General features: G+C 37.7%; 1 protein-coding gene across 10 annotated transcripts in view; it reads right to left on the bottom strand.

Annotated features, from left to right (window-relative positions):
* Window positions 1-27,347, bottom strand: part of LPGAT1 (lysophosphatidylglycerol acyltransferase 1) — an 89,054-nt gene that overhangs the window by 35,245 nt on the left and 26,462 nt on the right. For 8 of the 10 annotated variants that reach the window (XM_063725287.1, XM_054520951.2, XM_063725291.1 and 5 more), the window contains 4 exons: window positions 15,384-15,502; window positions 9,944-10,039; window positions 5,566-5,839; window positions 1,242-1,368 (listed from right to left, as the gene is read on the bottom strand). In XM_063725287.1, coding sequence (XP_063581357.1) covers window positions 1,242-1,368; window positions 5,566-5,839; window positions 9,944-10,039; window positions 15,384-15,502 — 616 coding nt within the window. The remainder of the gene's footprint in view (window positions 1-1,241; window positions 1,369-5,565; window positions 5,840-9,943; window positions 10,040-15,383; window positions 15,503-27,347) is intronic. The other 2 variants (XM_063725296.1, XM_063725294.1) reach the window with 1 other exon arrangement.

Below are 27,347 nucleotides of genomic sequence, written 5' to 3'. Positions count from 1 at the left end.
TTACCAATTTAATCATTCAGAAAATCTTATGTGGATTAATGATTTAAAAACAAATTCAATTTCTATCACAGGTGTGTGAACCAGAGCAACTTAATCTTGAATACAGGCTGGGTAAAATGAGGCTGAGACCTACTCGGCTGCATTCCCAGATAGTTAAGGCATTCTAAGCCACAGGATGAGACAGGAGGTCAGCACTAAATACAGGTCATAAAGACTTTGCTAATAAAACAGGTTGCAGTAAAGAAACCAGCTAAAAACCACCAAAAGCAAGATGGCCACGAGAGCGACCTTTGGTCATCCTCACTGCTATGCTCCCACCAGCACCATCACAGTTTACAAATACCACGGCAACATCAGGAAATTACCCTATATAGTCTAAAAAGGAAAGGCACGAGGCCAGGCGTGGTGGCTCACGCCTGTAATCCCAGCACTTTGGGAGGCCGAGGCAGGTGGATCATGAGGTCAGGAGATGAAGACCATCCTGGCGAACACAGTGAAACCCCGTCTCTACTAAAAATACAAAAAATTAGCCGGGCATGGTGGTGGGCGCCTGTAGTCCCAGCTACTCGGGAGGCTGAGGCAGGAGAATGGTGTGAACCTGGGAGGCGGAGCTTGCAGTGAGCCGAGAGATCGCGCCACTGCACTCCAGTCTGGGCCACAGACTGAGACCCTGTCTCCAAAAAAAAAAAAAGGAAAAGGAAAGGCATGAATAATCCACCCGTTATTTAGCATATCATCAAGAAAGAACCATAAAAATGGGCAACCAGCAGCCCCCGGGGCTCTTCTGTCTATGGAGTGGCCATTCTTTTATTCCTTTACTTTCCTAATGAACTTGCTTTCACTTTACAGACTCGCCCTGAATTCTTTCTTGCTCAAGATCCAAGAACCTTCTCTTAGGGTCTGGATCAGGACCCCTTTTCTGTAATATCTCTATTAATACATACCTTCTTAACCCAAGTGAGTATGTATTTATCCTTGATGTTTGCCCTTTGAGTTAACTTTTACTCAAAAGTGTCAGGCAACCGAATAATCATAGTGCCTCTAGAATATCACTTTTAGAGATCTTTATAACTGAGCAAAATATCTACTTCAAATGATATTTTAATATTAAAAATGCAGCATAAGAATGAACTTGAGCCAACTATTTCTACTGTGTGATTAAAAACTAAATATTAAGACATTCATACTGTCCTGAGGTAGTATTGTTGGATATATACTGAGTACTAATATAGAATTCTTACCTGTAATGTACATGTGTGACTGTTGGTTTCCTGTATCCAAGGATCCAGGTTTGAATATCTATAGGTTCAGCTTTGGGATAAGCTATCGTTGTATCTATTATCCACTGGAGGCCTTTTGATTTGCTGTCTGAGAACAAAGAAAAAAAAGACTTAAAATTAAATCAACGTTTATATTATCTGCAGCAAATAACATAGATTACTTGACCAGTGTAAGATATATCAATATACCTTTTGCTTTAAGAAAAATTCTAAGGATGAACTTTGGTGCTCCTGTTCTATAATGCTCTTCAGAAGAAATTAAGCATTACTTATGTTATAAAATGGATGAACCTCGAAACAAAGAACACTATTATCTACTGGACATGCACCATTCAAGTATCTGATACAATTATGTACTATGAAGGTCTAATTTATATTTAACACTCCTATAAAAAACTAACCTATGAAAAGGTCAGAAGCTAAACTCACATCACAGAAACAAAAGAGACTTCGAAGCAAAACAAAATCATTCACTAAATAAATATAATACAATATAAACACCAAGATTTGTGATACTGAGGATGGGCATTAATAAATATTGGAACATGGCAACAAAATTAAGCATTCTTTATGTACACATTTTGTTGCTGCTCTTGTTTAAGACAAAGCAGGCTGGGTGCAGTAGCTCATGCCTATAATCCCAGAACTTTGGAAGGCAGAGGTGGGCGGATCACCTGAGGTCAGGAATTCAAGACTGGCCTGGCCAGCGTGGTGAAACCCCATCTCTACTAAAAATACAAAAAATTAGCCGGGTATGGTGGTGCATGCCTGTAGTCCCAGCTGCTTGGGAGGCTGAGGCAGGGCAATTGCTTGAACCCAGGAGGTGGAGGTTGCAGTGAGCCAAGATCGCCATCATTGCACTCCAGCCTGGGCACAAGAGCTAAACTCCGTCTCAAAAATATAAATAAATAAATAAACATAAAAAATTGGCCAGGTGCTGTGGTTCACGCCTGTAATCCCAGCACTTTGGGAGGCCGAGGCAGGCAGATCCTACCTGAGGTAGGAAGTTCGAGACCAGTCTAACCAACATGGAGAAACCCCGTCTCTACTAAAAATACAAAATTAGCCAGGCATGGTAGCGCACGCTTGTAATCCCAGCTACTCGGGAGGCTGAGGCAGGAGAATCGCTTGAACCCAGGAGGTGGAGGTTGTAGTGAGCTGAGATCGCACCATTGCACTCCAGCCTGGGCAACAAGAGTGAAACTCCGTCTCAAAAAAATAAAATACATAAAAAATAATAAATAAATAAATAAAGCAAAATATCTCCCTCAGTTTTAGCAAGAGTTATATACACAGAAAGCAATAAAGCTTCCTGCCCTTTGGAAGGTACAACTGGTGACTACTGTTGTAGAGAGGGGATGGTAAGTTCTGCTAGGTTTGATCCTTTGCACACTGTTTTTAACCCAGCATGGGGTACAAAGGTGAGCGAGAACTGAGAGGGGAAACATCACAGAGGATACTGATGGCCAGACTTTAGAGTATAATGGTCCATTCTTTATTTGAAGTATGTAAGAAATCCCTAAAAAAAGAAAACTCATTTTCAAGCATAAGTCCAAATGTGCATTAGGAATCAATGATATATTACTTTTGTATGTCAAATAATTTAAAACTGGCCTTAAATTTTGTAAAGATTTTAGAATAACATTGTGAAGGAGAAAAATATACTTGTAAAACAAGTAAAAAATTAATTTTTAAATAACATATTGCTAAATGAATGGAGTTTATGTAAAGAAACACACTTTACCAAGCTACCAGTGATATACATGCTGAAATGTTTAGGAGTAAAGTATGCTAATGAAGCTTATTTTTAGACACATTAAAAAATGAAACAACCAAGATGGATTAATGGATAGACAGAAGGATGAAGAGATAATCTAGTTAGTCAGCTCACAGATATCCACCGCAAAATTCTTTCAACTCTTATGTATGTTTGAAAATTTTTATAATTAAATGATGAGGAAAAACACCAAAATTCAGTTTAATATCTGTTAAATCATGTGATAACAAAAATACTAAACCTTTTAAAGTTAATCAGACAGAACTTAATTTTGGTATATATGTATGCATCACATATTAAACACAAAGGCATGGTTTGTGTATACACGGAATAAAATGTTAGTGAATATAAACGCAAAAGAAAATAAAATGCAAAATACCAAAATATGGAAAAGAAAATAATATAGGTAAAACTAGTTTTCCAGTACACTTATAATTTTTCTTCTAAACAGGTAGAATGAAAAACTTTAAGGTAGGATTAAAAAATAAACTACTCTGCTTTAGTTATAAACATAAACTAGTTCTCTCTAAAAGAAAACAACCATTTTTCTTCACTATTACGCAATCAGTATAACAACTGCCCCTACATTTGAGATCTAGACCACCACAGGATATTGACTGGGTGGAACTATTTTAAAACAGCAGTCTTTATTAGTGCAACTAATCCTGTTTGGAAGACATTTGCCTTCAAGCTTTGGCTCAGCTGCCATTGCCACAGTGTCTCTCCAGCAGTGAAACTATTTTGAACTTTCCTTTTCTATTAAAAGACTCTTTCAATTTGTCTTTTTAATAGACGATGAAAGATTAAGAGAGCTGACTGCCAAGCAGCTGCTTGGGAAAAACAAATAAAAGGAAAACTCAGTTAAATCTGAGTTAAATCATAGACATTATTTCTATGTCTGGTCCTGATTGCCACTTAAAAACACATTGTTTCTGAGGGCCAATCATTTCAATTCTTATTTTATTTTATTTAAAGAATATGAAAAGAAATAGCAAAATACTGCAAAGGAAACAGGCCTAGTGAATGCCTTTCAGCTTTCTAACTTATAATCAAACTTTCACAGTAGTATCTTAGATAACTTGTTCAAAACAGTCTCCATGCTATGAGCACATATATCTTCTGCAAAGCTTTGTAATTTACCAGGCTATCTGCAAGACAGTTGCATCTTTGAGAATGATTTGCTTTTTCCTGGTGAGAAGGTAATACATACACATTATTTTTAAAAATGGAAAATTCAGAAAAGCATTAATACATAGAGAAAAATAATCCATAATGTTACAACTCAGAAAAGCAATCACTGCTAACATTTTGGTCTTTCCTTTCACGCATTTCCTACTGCCTTGTTGTTTACAGACTTGAATTCAAATTGTTTTCATAAGAGTTGTATGTTTGCCCACCCTATTAACATAAGAGCACAAACATTTTTCCAAGCCAATACAAACACGCCATAAACATCATTTGTAACAGCTGTGTTGTATTCCGTTGTATGGATATTTGATAATTACTAATCCATTCTCACTTCTGGCTAATTCCAATTTTTTGGCTATTATAAATAATTGGCTATTATAAATAATCTGTAATAAACTTCTTTGCCTGCATTTCAGATTATTTCCTTTTGATAAATATTTGCAGTGGAATAACTGAGTCATTTATTAACACTTAATGCTCTTAATACTATCAAATTGCATTAAATTAGTTCTCTGCATTAAAAACAAACAAGGCTGGACATGGTGGCTTACACCTATACTCCCAGCACTCTCGGAGGCCAAGGCAGGAGTATCACTTCAGGTTAGGGGTCTGACACTAGTCTGGTCAACATAGTGAGACCCCATCTCTACAAAACAACTAAAGAATTAGCCAGGCATGGTGGCATGTGCCTACAACCCCAGCTACTCAGGAGGTTGAGGTGGGAAGATCGCTTGAGCCCAGGAATTCAAGACTACGGTGAGCTATGATCGTACCACTGCACTGCAGCCTGGACAACAGAGCAAGACTGTCTCCCAAGAAAACCCAGAAAAAAAACAAAAACAAAAACAACAACAACAACAAAAAACCCCAGAAAACCAAAAAGCTTTCTCAATTTGATAAATGAAAATATGTATTATTTGATAAATGAGAAGATTAGTTTTTCAAACATGTTATTTCTATAGTTATATCTTTTAGCCTAGCAATTCCACTTCTAGGAATCTGTACTACAGAAATAGTTCCACCAATATGTAAAGATATTCATAAGAATGTTTACTGCAGTGGTGGGAATGGCTCCATATAAGTAGGACAGGAGAAAGATATCCTTGACTTTATGCATTTCTGTATTATTTGAGTAAATTATCATAAGCATGGACTACTTTTGTAAATGGAAACATTTTTTAAAAATTACCGTTTCATCTTCTCCCTGAGTATTATTTTTAACAAAAATTATAAATATAAAAAAAGAACAATGATCATCTTCTGTAACTCCAGAAAATCCTTTAACTCCAACAAGGTAAAAAATGCTAAAAACCATCATACCTAATTCTTTAGCATCTCCTCCTGCTGGACTTCCATTTTTCTGTTGTGCTACAAGTGCATTCAAAATAACTTTTGTTGCCCCAGACCTTGGCAGAGTAACATTTGTAAGAAATGGCAAGTTATTTTTCTTGGCAAATGCCTGACTTGTTTCTCGCCTCTTCCTGAGGAAGCCCCCTTCTGGAAACAAAACAATCCATTTTCGATCTCTGCTCCTGTAATTATTTTCTAAGTGCTTCTTGAGAAGCAGCAGCTGTTGGTCACGATAAGATCTTCCCTAGAAGGTACACACACACGTAATAAGTACAGGTACATCCAAAATTAAAATGCCATAAAATTAAACAAATTACAGCTTCTAAATTAAAATCCAATCACAGAATAGAATAGTGATTCCCCCACCCCACCCCAACTTACTGCCCTTTTTGACCACAGGGGTAAAAAGAGAGAAGTTATTAGCATTTATATAAATAAACCTTTCTTTCTGAAGGAAAAGGAAATTGTTCTGATTGCCCTTGAAAGTGCAGTCATTCATCAATTCAGTGATTACTGACTGAGTGCCTGCTATGTGCCACACACTGTCCTAGGCACTAGACATAGAGGAGGAAATAAAGAGACTTTCATGGAGCTTACATTCTAGTTTGGGAAGATGGTAAATGTGGAGTGCAAATTCAACTAGTAATATGTGTTAGGAAGAAAACAGTAAAAGGATAGAAAGGGTCAAGAGGGTCAGAGAAAGCTGCTATGAGGAGGTGACATTTGAGTAGAATTAATAATGTGAGGGAATAAGTCATGTGAAGATGCAAGGCATAATATTCCAAATGACAAGAACAAAAAGGACAAAGGTCATTTGGTGGGAATGAGTATGGCATGTTCAAAGAACAGCACCAAGGCCAGTGTGGCTGAAGTGTGATAAACAAGGAAGTCAGGGGTAGGAAATGAAGCTGCAGAGGGAGGTGGAGACCAAATGAGAAAAGCCTTACGCATGGTAAGTAGTTTTGGAGGGGACATCTTTGGATAGTTTTGAACAAGGAAGCGTTATATCTTATTTCTGTTTAAAAAATCTGACCAGCCTGGGCAACATGGTGAAACCCCGTCTACACAAAAAATACAAAAATTAGCCGGGTGCGATGGCACATTTAGTGGTCCCAGCTACTCAGGAGGCTGAGGCAGGAGGATCAATTGTGCCCACAAGTTCGAGGATGCAGTGAGCCCTGATGGTACCACTGCACTCCAGCCTGGGTGATAGAGTGAGACCCTGTCTCAAAAAAAAAAAAAAAGAAAAAAAAGAAAATCTGCTGGCTCCAGTGACCAAAAGACCACAGGAGATAAGTTAGAAGACTTGCAGTATTCCACACAAGGGAATTTGATGAGATTCAATTATATTGTATTGATAATAAGTAGTTACATTTAGGAAAAATGTGAAAGTAAAGCTAAAAATGGACTGTATCTTAGTTGAGAGGGAAAGAGAGAAAAGAAGATGACCTGAAGTCTAAAAAGAAGAATCTAGAAAAATTTGTAGGAAGGCCCAAAGCTTACAACTAAATATCACAAAGGTTCTTTTTTTTTTTTTGAGACAGAGTCTCGCTCTGTTGCCCAGGCTGGAGTGCAGTGGTGCGATCTCGGGTCACTGCAAGCTCTGCCTCCCAGGTTCACGCCATTCTCCTGCCTCAGCCTCCCGAGTAGCTGGGACTACAGGTGCCTGCCACCACACCTGGCTAATTTTTTGTATTTTTAGTAGAGACGAGGTTTCACCGTGTTAGCCAGGATGGTCTCGATCTCCTGACCTTGTGATCTGCCGGCCTTGGCCTCCCAAAGTGCTGGGATTACAGGCGTGAGCCACCGCGCCCAGCTGGTTCTTTCTTTCAGTGTGATCAATTTGCCAATATTTTCCAGCCAACAAAATTACAGAAACTCCTCAAAATAATTAGTATGCTTTCAGTCTTTAGATCAAATGTATCCCAAATGGAAAACATGTAAGACATTTTGTTAGTCAGTTTACTGAAGTGAACTGATTATGATTAAGATAGCTATTAAGTTCTCAAGATTATATGTAAAATATTTTTACTATTCTTGGAAAAGCTTGTCAAAATGGTCTAGTAGCAAAGTCTCAAGAGAATTTTTCTTTTAAACATTAATGCTTTTTCCTTTCCTTCCCCTCATGTTATAGATTTTTATTACTAATCTATCAGGGAAAAACACGTTGCTCTTTAGAAATAAATTTGTAAACTTTCCAGATACTTCGAAATATAATCTTTATGTATGCAAAACTTCACATAGTAATCACAAGAAAATATTTTGGAGTACCTAATTTTCAACTTTTATCTAAAAGTACACTGATAATCTAGTATAATTTAGCCTCTTTTTTTTTTTTTTTTTTTGAGATGGGATCTTGCTGTGTCACCCAGGCTGGAGTGCAGTGACGCAATCTCGGCCCACTGCAACCTCTGCCTCCCAGGTTCAAGCGATTCTCCTGCCTCAGCCTCCCAGGTAGCTGGGACTACAGGTTCATGCCACCATGCCCAGCTAATTTTTGTATCTTTAGTAGAAACAGGGCTTCACCATGTTGGCCAGGCTGGTCTCGAACTCCCGGCCTCAAGCAATCTGTCCACCTCGGCCTCCCAAAGTGCTGGGATTACAGGAATGAGCCACCGAGCCCAGACCCTCTTCTTGATGCCTGATGATCATCATTAGAATCAACTGTTACACTACACTATAAATTCAATTATTTCCTAAAGCTGGAAATGAGGTAAGGTGCTCAGCTAGCTTTTCGGATCCCTGAGACTGCTAAGCTTTCTAATTGTTGGTTCTGCTGCCTTCTCTGCGCTATTACACTAGGATCTTTGTTAAGTTGTCCCGATCAGTTTATTTTGTCTTGACCTTGTGTCCACTCCCCATTGCCACTTCCTGTGGTTCCAGGGTATGCTTATATTTGTTTCTCTGCTCAGAAGAACAAAGGGTGTTTCCAAAAAGAAATGATATAATGTCCAGTACATAAAACTGTCTGGAGTAAAGTATATGTGTTTTGTGACACCTATTTTCATAGAACTTAGAAGTTTTTCTACTCACTTTCCAGCTTATTTCTGAATTTGTGGTTCTTGGAAAAGGCTTGATTAAATTCATCAATTATTCATTAAGTAATAATTATGTGCAAAGCACGACACAATCCAGGTTGTTAAATATGTAAACACCAAATAACTGTGGTATTGTCATGCATAAAAGCTCATACATACCATATTTCAGTTATCCATTCTGGTGAAAATAAAGCATGTAATACTAGTAACAAGTCAAGAAAATAATGTAGTGCTGATAAGAGGCTATCATTCTTCTTCCTACACTAAACTATTCCTAATGCTTGGGACTTCTCAATTCACCTTCCTCCATCAAATCCATACCTATTCTTTAAAACTTGTGCCAAATATCATCTTCTCCTCTGAAGTTTTTCTGGATTCACATAAAACTGATATACTTATTTTTCCCACTATGAATTCCCAAAACATCTCCCATTATTATTATTACATTAACTTATTTATTAATTTATTTAATAATCTGCCTACTAGTAATTTAGATACCTATTATATTATACAACAGTGCCTTGTAAATAAAAGTAATAGTGATACAATAGTAGTAATCAAGATAAAAATGATGATGAAGGTAGCAGGCACTGTTCTGAGTGCTTTATAGGTATTACTTCATTTAATTCCCACAACAACCATTGTGGGGGATACTACATATTATTCAAGTTTGGAAAACAAGAAACTTGAGTATTTAAATAATTTGCCCAATTCACATAGCTAAGAAACTGAATAGTGGGGAATGTTTACTAAACTAAAAATGTACCTTCTAAATGGGAGAAGAGTAGAGATTAGAATATTTGCATTTTAAGTATTTTAATACTTATCCATACTCAAATTTAGATTGAAATAAATGGTTAGGGAAAAAAGATTCAGAGAAAGAGCTCCCTGAGCCCGGCACAGTGGCTCACGCTTGTAATCCCAGCACTCTGGGAGGCCAGGCGGGTGGATCACTTGTGGTCAGGAGTTCGAGACCCTAACCAACACAGTGAAACCCCATCTCTACTAAAAATACAAAAATTAGCTGGGCGTAGTGGCAGGCCTATAGTCCCAGCTACTCCAGAGGCTGAGGCATGAGAATCACTTGAACCCAGGAAGTGGAGGTTACAGTGAGCCGAGATGGTGCGACTGCACATTAGCCTGGGCAACACAGTGAGACTGTGTCTCAAAAAAAAAAAAAAAAAAAAGCTCCCTGAGACTGGTTAGAAGCAGCCCTACCTATTATAATTGGTTTTGTTATACCTCTTTTTATAATCAAGAATCAATTTGACCAGGCTATCACTGTGGGGAAAAAAGTGCTCATTACTTACCTGTCTTATAAAGAAGTCTCCATGAACTAGAGAAACAATTCCAAAGTTTGTGTACTTAAAAATATGATCCATCAACCACATCATCTGAGCAACAACCTAAAATATTTAAAAGCAAGAAATAATATTGGATAGAAGAAACCTGACTATAGTCGAGCCGAGTCTCCAAGCTTTAAATATAATCATCCAAGCATTCTTTTAATTAACCAAAATATCTTAAGTATAACTCTATTTCTACAAACAAAGCACAGTTACTAATAGTGTCTACATGAAAAATTACAGGTCTTGATTCCAAGTCTTCGAATCCTAAGTCACAGGTACATATATCACTACATAAAAAATGAAACTCAATTAACTTCTTAAATTTGGACTTAATGATTTCAAATTTGTTCTACCCCAAAGTCTCTGATAATTCTTACATAACTTGCAAAATTATTTTGAAACAATATAATAAAATGGTTAAGTTATCAAACAAGACTATATATTTAATGAACATTCACTGTGGCTTTATAAAATCTGAGTGTAGCTTCATGGCAAAGTATAAAAAGGTAGTGTCCCAAATAAAACATTTAAAAATTAATATAATAGAATGATTTACATATTCTATTATGAAGAATATTTATTAGTTGATGCAAAATCATGGTCTTTGCCAGGATAAAAATATTTGTAGTGCCTCAGTCCTTAAACAGAAAAATATTATCCACTGCTGATAAGAGTTAATACCTATATTGAGGGCAGAAGACTTTCTTTCATGCAAATTTAAAAATTAAAAGTACAGGCCAGGCATGGTGGCTTACGCCTGTAATCCCAGCACTTTGGGAGGCAGAGGCAGGTGGATCACTTGAGGTCAGGAGTTTAAGACCAGCCTGGCCAAAATGGTGAAACCCCATCTCTACTAAAATACAAAAATTAGCCAGGCGTGGTGGTGCGTGCCTGTAATCCCAGCTACTCGGGAGGCTGAGGCAGGAGAATTGCTTGAACCTGGGAGGCAGAGGTTGCAGTGAGCCAAGATCGAGTCGCTGCACTCCAGCCTGGGTGACAGAGAGAGACTATTTAAAAAAAAAAAAAAAAAAATTAAAAGTACAAACAGGATCTAATTAATGAATCAGTTAATTGTTCTTTCCTGCTGAGGAAATAGCATTCCTTGTTATAAGCCTTAACTAAAGTGAAAGCTACAACCTCAATCAAGAATGCAATAAGCTCTACTTTGGTTTCCCAGGGGAACAGTAGATGTAAACATCATCTCTAAGAACCAACTGATGTGAACCTACACATGTAGAAAAAACCAAAACACTGATATCCATGTGCTGCTTTTATAAAAGCATTATAAAAGCCCACAGATGATATAATATTACGGTTTCTGCCTTAGTTTTCCAGCTACACAACTCCTACTCCATCAGCTTTACAATATTAAATCTTTTTTTAAAAATGAAGATATATGCCTAGTAAAGAAAGAACTGATTCCTCAACCAATTAATATAGAGTAAGATAATCACCAGCATCCCATCTTGTTTTGCTTTGCAATGATGATTACAGTACTATGTTTAAATAAACTGAGATTTGGACTAAATGAAATTTGTTGAAAAGTGTCCCCAAAACAAACAAAAACCAGTAGATTCAAACTATAAAGCATTTTAGCTTTAGACACATTATGAAGTGTAGTTGTAATTTATTGACTTCTGGGTTTTAAATGCCAAATAACTAGCTTTTATATTTAGCCTTTCATTCATGGTGGATTTATCTCTTCAATTAGAAGGGTCACTTAAAACATAAATTCAGTAAAGACAGCCAAACTATTTCCTGAGATTTGTAAGGATAGCTCTGTTCCAACTTATTTTAGGGGAAATGTTATAAGTCAATAAATGTTTATAAAACATTTAATAAAGTTCTTTTGACAGAAATAAAAATTCTTAGTTTTATCATAAATTGTCATAAAAGGCCAAGACAATTCACAGACAATTATTATAAGGGTACCAGGCTGGGCACGATGGCTCACGCCTGTAATCCCAGCACTTTGGGAGGCTAAGGTGGGCGGATCACAAGGTCAAGAGATCGAGACCATCCTGGTCAACCTCGTCTCTATTAAAAATACAAAAATTAGCCGGGTGTGGTGGCGGACACCTGTAGTCCCAGCTACTCGGGAGAACTGAGGTAGGAGAACCACCTGAACCCAGGAGACGGAGGTTGCAGTGAGCTGAGATGGCACCACTGCACTCTAGCCTGGCGACAAAGCAAGACTCCGTCTCAAAAAAAAAAAAAAGTACCAACACTTTCAGAAAATACAATTAATCCTTTGTTTCATACTCTTCAAAAGAAGGATGAGTAAACATAAGCTGCCTAAATCAACTCTGTCAATGTTTGATAGGTCTGTCACTCAGAACTCTTCCATTATTTCTAAGAGACAAAATCAATCTATATCAATTATTCTTTATCTGGATGCACAGATTTGCTACATATCAAAACATCGTTTAAAGACTTAAATAAATGACTGCACTCTTTTTGTCCTTTTGAAATTATAATAAGGTCAATGGTTCTCCATTGGGTGAGTATGGAAACTGCAGGATAATTTTGGTCCTTGTGACAACAAGGACTAAGGAGTGCTACTATCATTTAGTGTGTGGCAGTTGGGTACACAAAACGTCTGGCAATGCCCAGGACAGTTCTCAGCAACACTGTTGTCCTATTGAAATGCCAACAGTACTCTCACTGAGAAACTAATGGGGGCTTCAAGAAGTCCCCTGAATTCAAAAAGCTATGTTATAATTACATTACCATCAAAGTAATATTTTTCAACTGGCCCACAATAGCCTTCCTTCTTCGAATGTATCCATAAAGTATAAAATAAATCAAGTAAACATTCCTACTAGTGAATACAAATTAATATTGCTCTGTAATTATTAGGCAGCAGGGAGAGATTATAATGCTTCCACCCTTGTATTTCTCAGTCACACCTTTATGAAAGAAAATAAAATATTCTTCTAGATTTCAAAGTATTCAATATTATCAGAGCATTATTTAGTATTAACTAATTTCAAAATAAAAAAAATTACTTGGGATAGAAAAATGAACCTAGCCAAACTAACTTAAATATTTTTATAAAGGCAAACAAGCCAACCAAACTTTCTTTTGTCCACATGACTGGGGAATTTTAAATTACCTAATATTCTAGTTAATACAATTATCATCTATGCCAAACTGCTGTTAGAATACAGTTAGACGTATGTATATTGACCATTTTAATCACGAGTTTCAAAAAACACCTAAGGACATTGTAGGCCCTCAGGATAATCACTATAAATGTAATGATCCTATCTGTAAGAGTTACAATGTTAACTAATTGGAGATGCTCTTTTATAGAAAACCAAATCAACTAGTTTTGCAAAATTTTAACGTCATGAACTTAGAGGACAGGCAATAAATATTATTATAAATGCAAATATATCTACATGGTGATACTCTTTTAACAATTCAAGATCCTGAATATAAGAAAGGATTTAATTTATTCCACATTCCAGCAAGATTATGCCACTGCTTTTCAGATAGACAAGAAAAACAGATTCTACAGTTATAAAACATATTTTTATTTAATCTCCTCTCATTTTCTGACCCTACCCTAACCTAGTGAATCAAAATCTCTGGAACCTAAACAAACCAGGGCTTATTCTCACTTTGATGTTTTTGCCAAGATTGTTTCATTAAGAAAGAAGTCCTTGCTTTACCACTCTACCTAAATTCTACTCATCCTTCAAGGCCAAGTTTATGTCCTCTCCCCTTCATAAAGTTTTCTATGTCCATGAGGTACACAGTGCACTTACCCGCCACTGAAGCCATCTCACTCGTCAATTAAGTATTGTTTATGGCTAATGCCTGTAATCCCAGTACTACGGGAGGCCAAGAGTGGGTGGATCACCTGAGGCCAGGAGTTTGAGACCAGCAGCCTGGCCAACATGGTGAAACCCTGTCTCTACTAAAAATACAAAAATTAGCCAGGCATGGTACCCGTGCCCATAGTCCCAGCTGCTTGGGAGGCTGAGGCACAAGAATTGCTTGAACCCAGGAGGCAGAGGTTGCAGCAAGCCAAGATTGCGCCACTGCACTCCAGCCTGGGCAACAGTGCAAGACTCCATCTCAAAAAAAAAAAAAAAAAAAAAAAAACCATTGTTTGTGATACCCTTCTTCCACCTGCCACTAGGCTGTCAGCACCTTGATAAGATGAATTGTATCTTATAGGATGGTGTTTACACTTCTTATAGTCACTGATCATAACTACTAAGCCCTTAATGAACTTCCATTGATTTGATTATTTACTATTAGGTCACACATTAACTCCATTAATTTATACACCTTATTTAGTTTTCTATGAACATAACCTCTTTAACTTCTAAGGTGATAATTCTCCTAAGGCTAAAGACTGAATTTATTTTTTAAATCCACTCAGTTTATAAATACTTATTCTATCATAAGCAATATGCCCCCAACCTTTTGTTTTAGAGATGGGGTCTTGCTGTGTTGCCCAGACTGGAGTGCAGTGGCTCTTCACAGGCATGATCCCACTACCGATCAGCACAGGAGTTTTGGCCTGCTCCATTTCCAGCGTGGGCTGGTTCACCCTTCTTGTGTGACCTAGTTGTTCACTGCTCCCAGGAGGTCACCATATTTGTGCTCAACTTAGTGCAGACTGCCTATCAGCATAGAGAACTACAGCCCAAACTCCTGGGCTCAAGCGATCCTCCTGCCTCAGCCTTCCGAGTAGCTGGAACTACAAGTGGCACCACTGTGCCAGGCCAAAGCTGCTTTTTGTGTTTGTATTTTTCAAACTGGCAATCCACTGCTTCACCTCCAGATAGCCCTCAATTTGAACTATATTAACCTGCTTTCATCCCAGTTACTATTTTTTAAAACAGTCTTATTGAAATATAATTCACATTGTCCCAGTTTTTTTTTTTTAAGTCTCTACATTCCCACTTCTGGGTGACTTAGAATGATATATTTTTCCTTTTAATATTTTCTAAATTCTTATTTAAAGTATACATATTAAAGTCTATGTCTATATTTCAAAGCACAGTAAGACATTTGAATCGATTCCCTTTTTTTTTTTTTTTGAGATGGAGTCTTGCTCTGTCGCCAGGCTGGAGTACAGTGGCGTGATCTCCGCTCACTGCAATTTCTGCCTCCCGGGCTCAAGCGATTCTCCTGCCTCAGCCTCCTGAGTAACTGGGACTACAGGCGCACACCACCACGCCTAGCTAATTTCTGTATTTTTAGTATTGATGGGGTTTCACCATGTTGTCCTGGATGGCCTCAATCTCTTGACCTCATGATCCACCCACCTCAGCCCCCCAAAGTGCTGGGATTACAGACGTGAGCCACCATGCCCGGCCAAATGGATTCCTTTTTAACCCTCCTTTCTGGATGTGTATCTACTGCCTTCAGGGTAGCTTACCAGTCCTTTGTCCTGGAGGCACATCATCAGTGTGCACACATCTCCTGTTGCCTGATGATTCACCAACATCACTGCTTCATCTTTTGAAACTGCTTTAATATCTTCTCCCCATTCCATCACTGTAAGAATAAAAAATTTCAAAGCTGTCATTTTAAAGATTTTTATATTATCACAAACCTTGTATTAAAAAAATGATGTATATTAATGATGATATGTCACCTAGCTAAAACATCCGAAAGTTTAGAACTAAGTTTATTTCCTATGCAAATCAGAATGTTAATATAACTTTTATAGAGCCCCCAAATATACATTAAAATATAAAATTATCATATCTTATTTATTTATTTATTTATTTATTTATTTATTTATTTATATTTGAGACAGAGTCTAGCTCTGTCACCCAGGCTGGAGTGTAGTGGTGTGATCTTGGCTCACTGCAACCTCTACCTCCCGGGTTCAAGCAATTCTCCTGCCTCAGCCTCCCAAGTAGCTGGGATTACAGATGCACACCACCACGCCCAGCTGATTTTTGTATTTTTAGTAGAGACGGGGTTTCACTATATTGGCCAGCTGGTCTCGAACTCTTGACCTCAAGTGATCCACCTGCCCTGGCCTCCCAAAGTGCTGAGATTACAGGCGTGAGCCACTGTGCCCAGCTATGGTCATACCTTTGATCTAGAAGTTCTATTTCCTAGAATTTATCCCACAGAAACTTGTTCAAATAAGCAAAGATATATGTATAAAGAATGTTTATCACAACTTAAATGTTCACCAACAAGGGAATGGACAAGAAAATTATGATGTAATAGGAGAGTATAAACCCATTAAAATAATGGAGGATATCTCTTATTCACTAACCCAAAAAAGATGTATTATCAACTAACAAAGCAAATCACAAAACAGTAAATATAGCATGATCCCATCTTTTTAAAGCAGGAATACCATCTATGTGTTGTTCAATGCACTGAAAAAAGTCTAGAAAAACAAATTTCAAACTGTTAATACTGATCATCAATGAGAGGTGGTTCCCAACCCTTCAGATTCTATTTTATAAGAAAACATTCAGACATAATAATACATACTTTCACCTTAAAATAAGAAAACTAATAAAAATGCCAAATTATTTGAAGTTATCAGATGAAAAGTCACTGCGCCAAAATCTATACGTACATTCTAAGGGAAACAGTGGTATTTCTATGTAGTTATGCCTCATTTCATTTTATATTTATTTTTAACTTTTTTGAGACAGGATCTTGCTCTGTTACCTTGGCTGGAGTGCAATGGTGCAATCACAATGGCTCACTGCAGCTTCAAGCTCCCTGGGCTCAGTGACCCTCCTACCTCAGCCTCCCGAGTAGCTGGGACTACAGGTGCGTGTCACCACGTCCAGCTAATTTTTGTATTTTTTTTTTTTTGTAGACACAGGGTTTTGCCATGTTGCCCAGGCTGATCTCAAACTCCTGGGCTCAAGCAATCCACCGGCTTCGGCCTCTCAAAGTATTGGCATTACAGACATGAGCCACTGCACTCGGCCACCTCATTTTACAGTAAATTTACTTCAAGCCTCAGTTTTCAAACATCAGAATTCCACAAAGAATCTTCTAGCATTTTTTTGATATGAATTATCAAAGGCCGATTCTATATTAGTATTCACCTTTACCCTAACCTTATCTCACTCACTGCTACAAGGAAAGAATTCAAGCCACCTGTGTGTAAAAGCTCTGGATGAAATAGGGATAGGGAGACCTATTTAGAAGCCAATTTTGCACTATATTTCAAAATTAATAAATGCACAAACCTTTTTACCTAGGAATTCTACTTCTAGAAATGCATCCTACAGATATACTCATTTATGTGCAAAATGACATGTACACAAGGCTACTCATTGCAGCTTTGATTGTAAAAGCAAAGATGAAAACAACTAGAAAGAGAGGCTAACTCAAATTCATAGAAACAGTAGAATGGTGGGTGCCAGGGGCTGGGGGAGGGGGAAATTGTTGTTTAATGAGTACAGTGTTTCAGTTTTACAAGATGGAAAAGTTTTAGATATTGGTTCCACAACAATGTGAATATACTTAACAAGACTGAACTGTACACTTGAAAAATTAAGATGGTGAATTTTATGTTAGCATATTTTACCACAATTAAAAACATTTTTAAGGGAGACCAGCTAAATAAATTATATCTATGTAATGGAATATTATGCAAACATATAGCACTTATGTACTAATAAGAAATGATATACTTTAAGTAATAAAAGCAAAGTGTAGAATAGGATGATGGATGCCACTAGTTGTGTTTTTTGTTTGTTTGGTTTTTTTGTTTTTGAGACGGAGTTTCGCTCTTGTTGCCCAGGCTGGAGTGCAATGGCGTGATCTCAGCTCATCGCAACCTCCGACTCCCAGGTTCAAGCGATTCTCGTGCCTCAGCCTCCCGAGTAGCTGGGATTACAGGCATGCGCCACCACGCCTGGCTAATCTTGTATTTTCAGTAGAGACAGGGTTTCTCCATGTTGGTCACGCTGGTCTTGAACTCCCAACCTCAGGTGATCCGCCCACCTCGGCCTCCCAAAGTGCTGAGACTACAGGCCTGAGCCACCGCGCCCGGCCTAGTTATGTTTTTAAAAAGGACAGAGAATATACTAACCAAATGAAAACTCCCCATATGCCCCTGTTGACAACCCTCCAATGGAGACACACAGACATACAAACACACAAACACACACACACATGCACAACATTCTTTCATTAATACAATCTTCATTCAATAAATCAGCATCAGGCATGGTTAGGTGTTGTGGATATAAAATAAGTAAGAACATTTCAAGTATTCTAAAGTGAACAGCAGTTAAAACCCAAGAAAAGTCTAGCTTGGTTCTATAAATAGTGGGCTATTAAGAGATAATGTGGAAAGTTTTCTGGCTCTCCATCTGTATTAATAGATGTCTCATAACCAAATAGTCCTTTAACGCAATCTGTGCTACATGAGTGGAAAATACTAGATACCTAGGCCCATGCAGTGGGAAGGCATATGTGTCAATATAACTGCAAATAAGAATAAGTTTTTACATAAAATATATCTTACCTGTTTGCTTTATATAAATCAGATAAATCTAGTAAGTGTGACTGGTTTAAATATGAAAATATAAATTGAATTTGGAACCCTCTGTACTACATTGAACAGTATACTCCAAAAATTCATGTCCACCCAAAATCTGTGAATCAAGATGAGGTCATACTGGATTAGGGTGGGCCCTAAACCTAAATCCAATAAGACTGGAGTCCTTATAAGAATAGGAAAATGTGGGTCAGAGAGACACACAGGGAGACCACCACGTGATGACAGAGGCAGAGATTGAAGTGACGCACCTACAAGCTGAGGGACACCAAGGACGGTGGACAACCACCAGAAGAAGCTGGAAGAGCAAGGGAAGAGCCTCCCTGAGAGTCTTTTGAGAGAGCATGGCCCTGCTGACACTTTGATTTCAAGACTTCTAACTTCCAGAACTGTGAAAGAATAAGTATCTGCTGTAAAACCCAGTTTGTGGTAATTTGTTACGGCAGCCCTAAGGAATTAACATAACCCCTCCCTCAATTTTCCCCATCCTCTCTCTTCCCTTTCCATTCTATTTTCCCCAAAATTATAGTCTTTCTTTTCTTATCAAGTACAGGAAAAGAATTGCATTATCTTTTAATATTCAGAACATTATGTATAATCTAACATTATGTATTATAAATGGTTTTTAATGTTCACTTCTAAATACTTTCAGAAATTATAATTTAAAGTATAATTATTAAGAGTTAATCCACTATGTTTTAACTCTCAATCAGAACTTAGCCAAAATTTATTTTCAGACCAAATGTCAATTTACCAATACTCACATAGCATGCTAAATCAAAAAAGTGAAGGTGGTCAGGTGTGGTGGCTCACGCCTATAATCCCAGCACTTTGGGAGGCCAAGGTAGGTGGATCACTTGAGGTCAGGAGTTTGGGACCAGCCTGGCCAACATGGTGAAACCCTGTCTCTTCCAAAAAATACAAAAATTAGCAGGTGTGGTGGCATATGTCTGTAATCCCAGTGGGAGGCTGAGGCACAAGAATCACTTGAACCTGGGAGGCAAAGGTTACAGTGAGCCGAGATTGAGCCACTGCACTCCAGCCTGGGTGACAAAGCGAGACTCTGTCTCAAAAAAACAAAACAAAACAAAATGAAGGTACCTAAATCAACTTTTCTTTTCTTTTTTTTTTTTTTTTTTTTTTGAGTCAGGAACTCCTGGGCTGAAGCAATCCTTCTGTCTCAGCCTCCCAAAGTGCTGGGATGACAAGCATGAGCCACCACACCCAGTTTGGATCAACTTTTTGCCAAGAAATTATCCTGAGGTAGCAATAAGGTCATGTTGAATTTTATAATAATTCTAATTTTATTCAACAACAAATTTAATTTCCAATATATATGGTATTCTTCTTTTAGAGCATAATTTAAGGACCACTATTAGAAAGTTAAATGACTAACAAAATCAGTATTAAAATGTTTGTAGTGAAAGAGCAATTTATTACACAGATGAAGTAGCTATGCTCCTCAGATTATGCCTTGCTATTCCAGGACCAGTAAATATAGTAATAAAGCTAATATCTTAACCAAGGGATAGAAAAGAAGTTATGGATGTCTACAGTTCTTACACTGCACTTGATTAGAAGAACAAAAATATTCTAACATGCTGCTCTATGAAATGAATTCTCAAAAAAGAATTGGGTCAGACCCACTATTTCCAAAGGGAAAAAGGACAACTGAATAAAAACTGGAGGAAAAATTTTCTAATTGTAATAGATTTTTAAATTCTTATTGAAAACCAAAGCTAAAGGTTATCATCTACTACATACACACAACACACACACATACACACACACATTCTAACATGTATATCAATATACTTTTCCCAAAAGTTATAGATTAGAATTAATCTGGACAGTTCACATCTCAAAAAGAAAATGGAAACAACAACCCATCAAAAACTCCTTAACAACAGTGACACTAAAGCCATTATACTGGCCTACAAAACAGAATTAACAGAGAGAAGAAAGGTTGCTTATTATGCCTGCAAGCTGATGCAACAAACTATTTTATCCTTCTGTGCCTTCATTTTCTCACTTATGAAACAATAATATCATTAATGCTACTTAAACATGTTGCAAAAATGAGGAAGATCTAATTGACAGTACCATAGAGATCCTGAGTAATGGGATTAAAGTCACTTTTGGAATCACTAGTAACTAAAAGAGCCCTATGCCTACTGTGTCATATGAAAATCAGTCTAATAGTAAAGATTAAAGAGCCAGCTGGGCACGGTGCCTCATACCTGTAATCCCAGCACTCTGGGAGGCTGAGGCAGGAGGACCCCTTGAGGCCAGGAGTTCAGGACCAGTCTGGGCAACAAAGTGAGAATCTGTCTCTATAAAAAAACTAAAAATTAGCTGGGTGTGGTGGCATGTATCTGTGGTACTAGCTATTCTAGAGGCTAAGGCAGAGGATCTCTTGGGCTCAGAAGCTCAAGGCTGTAGTGAACTGTGATCATGCCACTACACTCCAGTCTGGGTGACATATATAGACACTCTCTAAAAACAAACAAACAACAACAACAACAAAAAACAAATAAAAGATTAGAGAGCCAAAATAATCCATAAGTGAATTTCACATAGCTGGAGAACCGTGGCTTTCAGCAGTCCAGGTTTGAGGCAGACAGGATTGGATTCATCCAAGGGAGGGTGTTAGTTCATTAAGAGTGGCCATGAAAGAGTGGCTTAAAGTACTGATTAATGGAGTGAAGACTGGTGAGGAAAAGAAGCCTTGCAAACAAACAGCTGACTACCTAGAAAAGAGAGGGAGGGAGGGCAATCGTACATAAAGATGCTGATGCCACCCCCATCTCCACAACATTCTAGTCCAGCTTCCCAAGGGAAGGCCCAGACTTTTGAAAAACCTCCTAATACATACTTCTAAATAAGAACCACTGGAATTGAAGTGCTGACAAGTTTAATTTTATTTTGTTTTAAGCAAGTACACTGTACACACTAGGAAATCATGGTCAGTGTCCCTTTGACTCTTAAATTTTAAGAGGTTAAAATTTGAGAGGGCAAGGGTCAAGAGGTAGCTTTTGGAGGGGTTACATAACTAAAATAATAATAGTAGCAGATATTATTAAATAGATATATAAGTAATAATCTTAATAGCTAACATTTATGGAATGTTTATTATGTGCCATGCACTAGTAATTAGTAATTCTGATTTAATCTTCACAAAATTCCAAATGTACAGATAGTATCATCCCCAATATGCAAAAGAGGAAAATGAGGCACAAAAGGTTAAGCACTGGTTTCAAACTTATATAGTTAGGAAGTAGGGGAACTGGGATTCAAAACCACAATATCATATTGTCACTGCTGGCATGCTTCATGTCAAAGAACCTTAAGGACAGGAACTTGGATAAACTGCCCTTGCAGCCCCTAAAGTTGCCCATGATTATGCCAGGAAATAGGGTGGACAAGCCAAGTCCCAAAGTCCTCAACAAATAAGGATGGTGGATGGCAACAATAAGGAGGGGTAGAGAGGTATATAGCCAAATAATCAAGCATTTTTCTCAATGACAGTCGAATAATAACCAAGTCTAAAGGGGCAGATATCTAAGAAAAAAAATCAACATTGTCTTTGGACCCAGATGGGATTATCTTAAATATAATATGCTCAATACAGAACTGGCTCTTTTCCCTAGTCTTCCCCATCTTAGCAAAGAACACTGCTGTTCACCCAGTCATCTGAAGACAAAACCTAAGACTACCTTTCATTTCTCCCTTTCCTTAATCTTCCACATTCAATCCATCTCTAAGTCCAGTGGACTCTACCTTCAAAATACATTCAGATCCTCTATTTTTCTTCTCCTTACTACTACCATTCTTTATTATTATTATTATTATTATTATTGAGACAGAGTCTCACTCTATTGCCCAGGCTGGAGTGCAGTGGCACAATCTCGGCTCACTGCAACCTCCACCTCCCAGGTTTAAATGATTCTCCCGCCTCAGCCTCCCGAGTAACTGGAACTATAGGTATGTGTCACCACATCCAGCTAATTTTTTTTTTTTTTTTTTTTTTTTTGTATTTTAGTAGAGATAGAGTTTCATCATGTTGGACAGGTTGGTCTCGGTGATCTGCCCACCTTGGCCTCCAAAGTGCTGGGATTACACGCGTGAGCCACCATGCCTGGCCCTCTCTACTACTACCATTCTAATCCAAGCCACCAATAACTCTTGCCTGGACTTCTGCAATGACTTCCTAACTAGTCTCCTTGCTTCCACTCCACCTACCTATGTAAAAGAAATCTTTAGAATTCCAATTTCAAATATCATTAAAATCAGAAATACCACTGTCAAGCATGAATTAGGGAAGAGCAGGAAAGTCAAAGATATTAATTGGGAATTAACTTTCACTGGCATTAAGATTTAGTTTAAGTTAAACTTGTACTGTTTTCAAAAGGGGAGCTAGTGGCATCTTGGGTGAAGCAATTCTTCCTCCTACAGCTCATTAGTATTGCAAAACTTTTAGCTTGCCTGGCCAATAGTCTGTTACAATCCAAAAGGTAATTCCAAACATCCTGACTCCACCCCAATCTCCTTTGAGAAGCGCTAAGTTAAAATTATGTCAATATAAGCCTGTGGTAAAATCAGGTGAGGTTAAATAACAAGTGAGAATCATCCTAACAACATTAGGACTAAATAAACACATGTTTATAGCAAACAAAGATCCATCTCTATGATTCCCTCCCCTTCACCCACTAAGCTCCCAGGATATGGCAGCCAAGAGTTTGGAACAATCTCCTCTAGCGAATGTGATCACCTCAAGAGGAAAGACCTAAAAATACTGACATTTGGGGTTCCCCAGTGAAATATTCCAATAAGATTACCCTACAATGAGGCTCAATGTTGATAAGCCACAGCCACTTGCTTGGCTACAAATCAACATTTTAATCTCTCACTCTTAAAACAAGAACAGACAGTTGAAGGGGATGAGAAAAGCAGATGTGTGAAGGGCTCTATGTTATCCCCACTTTCAGCTTGAAACAAGGCATAAACTCCCCATGCAAAAGTTACCCTCCTGATACTAGGAAGAAAAGAATATTCTTATCACCAGGAATGGGGAGTCAATGTAGGGATGAGTCTGCACAACAAACCGTACTAAAATAATCCTTTCCTTCCATTAGTTTCCCCCATGTAGTTCCTAGTCACTTTCCTACAATTTGCCACCCTTAGAAACTCAAACCCCTTTCCTTCATCTAGTCATTTCTCTTCAATTTATTACCCTTTGTTAAAATGGTACATAAAGCCAGGCTTGGTGACTCACACCTGTAATCCCAGCACTAAGGCTGAGGTGGGAGGATTGCTTGAGCCTAGGAGTTCAAGATCAGCATGGGCAACAAAGCAAGGCCTCATCTCTACAAAAAAATTTTTAAAAGAAATTAACTGGGCATGCTTATAGTCTAGCTACTTGGGAGGCTGAGATGGGAGGATCACTTGAGCCCAGGAGTTCAAAACTACAGTGAGCTATAATCATGCCACTGCACTCCAGCCTGGGAGACAGAGCGAGACCCTGTCTCTTAAAAAATGCAAGGGGAGGGGAGGGGAAGGGAGGGGAGGGAAGGAGAAAGAAAAGAAGGGAAAAGAAAAGAAGAGAAGAGAAAAGAAAAGAAATGGCATGGTGGCTCACTCCTGTAATCCCAGCACTTTGGGAGGCTGAGGAGGGTGGATCACTTGAGGTTAGGAGTTCGCGATCAGTCTGACCAACGTGGTGAAACCCCATCTCTACTAAAAAAAAATTTTTTTTTAAATTAGCCAGGCATGGTGGCACACACCTGTAGTCCCAGCTACTCGGGAAGCTAAGGCAGAAGGATTGCTTGAAACTGGGAGGTGGAGGTTGCAGTGAGCCAAGATTGTACCACTGTATTCCAGCCTGGGTAACAGAGTGAGACTCTGTCTCAAAAAAAAAAAAGAAAGAAAGAAAGAAAGAAAAAGGTATATAAAATCCTGAATCTAAATGCTTCTTTGGAGTTTTCACTTCTTTTCTATGAAGCCCCCTGTGCTACATAAAAAATGCTAACATCAAATAAAATGTGTGTGCTTTTCTCTTGTCAATCTGTCTTTTGTTAGCCTAATTAGGCTAACAGAACAGGGGATAGCTACGAAACCTGAGGGCAGAGGGAAAGTTTTTCCTCCCCTACATAGTCATATATTGCCAGAGACCTGAAAAAGGCTGTTAATGTGAAAGAGAGCAAAGCAAACAGAAAAATAAAGAATCTGAGGAAACAGAGGCATTACACAAAAAAGAAAACTTCAAGAGACTAGCATTAGTATCTATATTGAGGTAAGAGATGAGATGATGATAATAACCATGAGACAAGAATAAGAAAAAAAAAAGGGACCTGCTGGAAATTAACATAATTGTAAAAATAAAAGTCTCAATAGAAAAACCGAGAGATAAAGTTGAGATAATCTTCCAAACACGAGATTTAAAAACAAGATGAAAAACAAGAGAAGAAAGACTTGAACATTAGAAGACAATTCCACAAAATCCAGCCTTCAAATAACAAGAGTTCCAGAAAAAAGAACAGAGAAAAAGAAATCAAAGATGTAGTTAAAGAGCATTTGAGGGTGTGGATTTCCACTCTGACATGGGACATCAAATAGCTAGCACAGTGGATAAAAACAGACCTATACCAAGACATACATCCCCATGAAATTTCAAAACAATAAGTCAAAGAGAAGAGCCAACAAACTGTCAGAAAGGAAAAAGAGGACACATATAAGGATAAGGAATCAGATTCACTTGGAATTTCTCAATAGCTTCTGAAAGCAAAAAATATTGTAGAGATTATTAAAATAATAATGACTTCAAAATTGTGAAGAAAGGCTGGTCCAAAGGTAGTGAGTTATTTCAACTGATTGTTCATAAAAACTGAACTTGTTCTCCTCACTACTGCACTTGACCTGGGGAAAAAAAAAGAGAAAAAAAAATTCCAAAGAAAAACTACTTTCAACCTAGAATTCTCCACCCAGCCAAATAACCAATCAGGTGCAAGCACAGAAAAATATTTTCAAGTGTGTGACATTTTGAAAAATTAACCTCTTGCACTCATGAAGATATTGGATGATATGTTTCACTAAAATGAGAAATAAACCAAGAAAGAGAAAGATACGTGAAAAAAGAAATTGGGAACACAACCAAGGAGAGAGGCAAAAAGGATTTTCAGGATGATAGGGAAGGAAGATAATCAGGATGTTGGCTGTATACCAGGCTTAGTGGATAACCAGTCCAAATTGGAGCAAGTTAGGCATTTCCCAGACAGACTTTCCAAAAAAGATGAAATTGGCAGAGTAGCATCTGAATGACTTAAGAAGAGATCTAAAAATGAAAAGGAGTTGGGGGTGAATTAGTGATCATTTCATACCAAAGTAAGCAAAAGAAGAAACAAAAATTATTAAATCTAGGAACAACTCTGTGAAGGAAAGTAAAAGTGAACAGTTTTATACATAGCTCTCAGCTCTGAGTAGATTTACATATTCATAATAAAGAAAAACTCCAAATACTGACACTACCAAAATTACAATAAAATTCAAATACAAACTAGAAAATGCATTTATTTTTCAGTTTCTTTTTCTTTTTTTTTTTTTGACACAGTCTTGCTCTGTCACCCAGACTGGAGTGCAGTGGCGCAACCTTGGCTCACTGCAGCCTCCACCTCCCATGTTCAAACAATTCTCCTACCACAGTCTTAAGTAGCTGGGACTGCTGGCATGCATGACGAAATACAGCTAATTTTTGTATTTTTAGTAGAGATGGGGTTTTGCCATGTTGGCCATGTTGGTCTCAAACTCCTGACCTCAGGTGATCTGCCCGCCTCGGCCTCCCAAAGTGCTGGGATTACAGGCGTGAGACACCACACCCAGCCCTCAAAATTGGCTTATTTTTATTTTTATTTTTGAGGTTGGGTCTTACTCTGCTACCCAGTTTGGAGTGCAGTGGCACAATCAAAGCTCACTGCAGCCTCAACCTCTCGAGCTCAAATGATCCTCCTGCCTCAGCCTCCACCACCATGCCCTACTAATTTTTTTTTACTTTTTGTAGAGACAGGGTCTCGCTTTGTTGCCCATGCTGGTCTCAGATTCCTGGGCTCAAGCGATCCTCCCACCTTGGGCTCCCACAGTATTGGGAATACAGGTGTGAGCCACTACGCCTGACAAAAATTTATTTTTAAAATATTATTTTAAATAGGTTTCTAAAAAGATAAGGCTTTCTGAATATTAAAATAACATATATTCATTGTAGTAAATCAGAATACTAAAAAACACAAGGCAGAAAATTACCCCAAATCTCACTATCCAGGGATAAGAAAACACTATTAAAATTTTATAGTATATCTTCTAGTTATTTTTCTCTGTGTATAAAGACAATTTTTTAAATCAAAAATGAATGATTCTTAAATTCTGTTTGATACAATTTGAAATTCAATATATCATATAAAATTGGCTGTCATTATTCTCCCACAATATAACTTTTAATGGCCACATAATAACGTATTACATGTAAGTGCATAGATTAGTTAGTTCTCTAATGTTGGGTACTGGCTATTGATTATAGTAAAGTGCTAGACCAATAAGTATACAAACCAAAGAACTAACGGGTGTGTGTTACAAAAAGTACTATGACTTTCCTAAAATAAAGAGTAAAAATATTCCTACCCACAAACATTAAGTCACCAAAGCAAATAAATCAAAAGTATAAAAATTTACTTTAGGAGGTAATGGAACTGTGGTAGTGGTCATATAACGCACATTGTACAAGACACAAAGACTTTTAAAAATGTTCTTCAAGCCAGCCATTGAATAAATTCATGGAGAAACTTAAAATTGGGGGGATGT

This window comes from Pongo abelii, chromosome 1 (assembly GCF_028885655.2).
Source record: "Pongo abelii isolate AG06213 chromosome 1, NHGRI_mPonAbe1-v2.0_pri, whole genome shotgun sequence".
Lineage (NCBI taxonomy): Eukaryota > Metazoa > Chordata > Mammalia > Primates > Hominidae > Pongo > Pongo abelii.
This window is presented reverse-complemented; position numbering and strand designations above follow the sequence as displayed.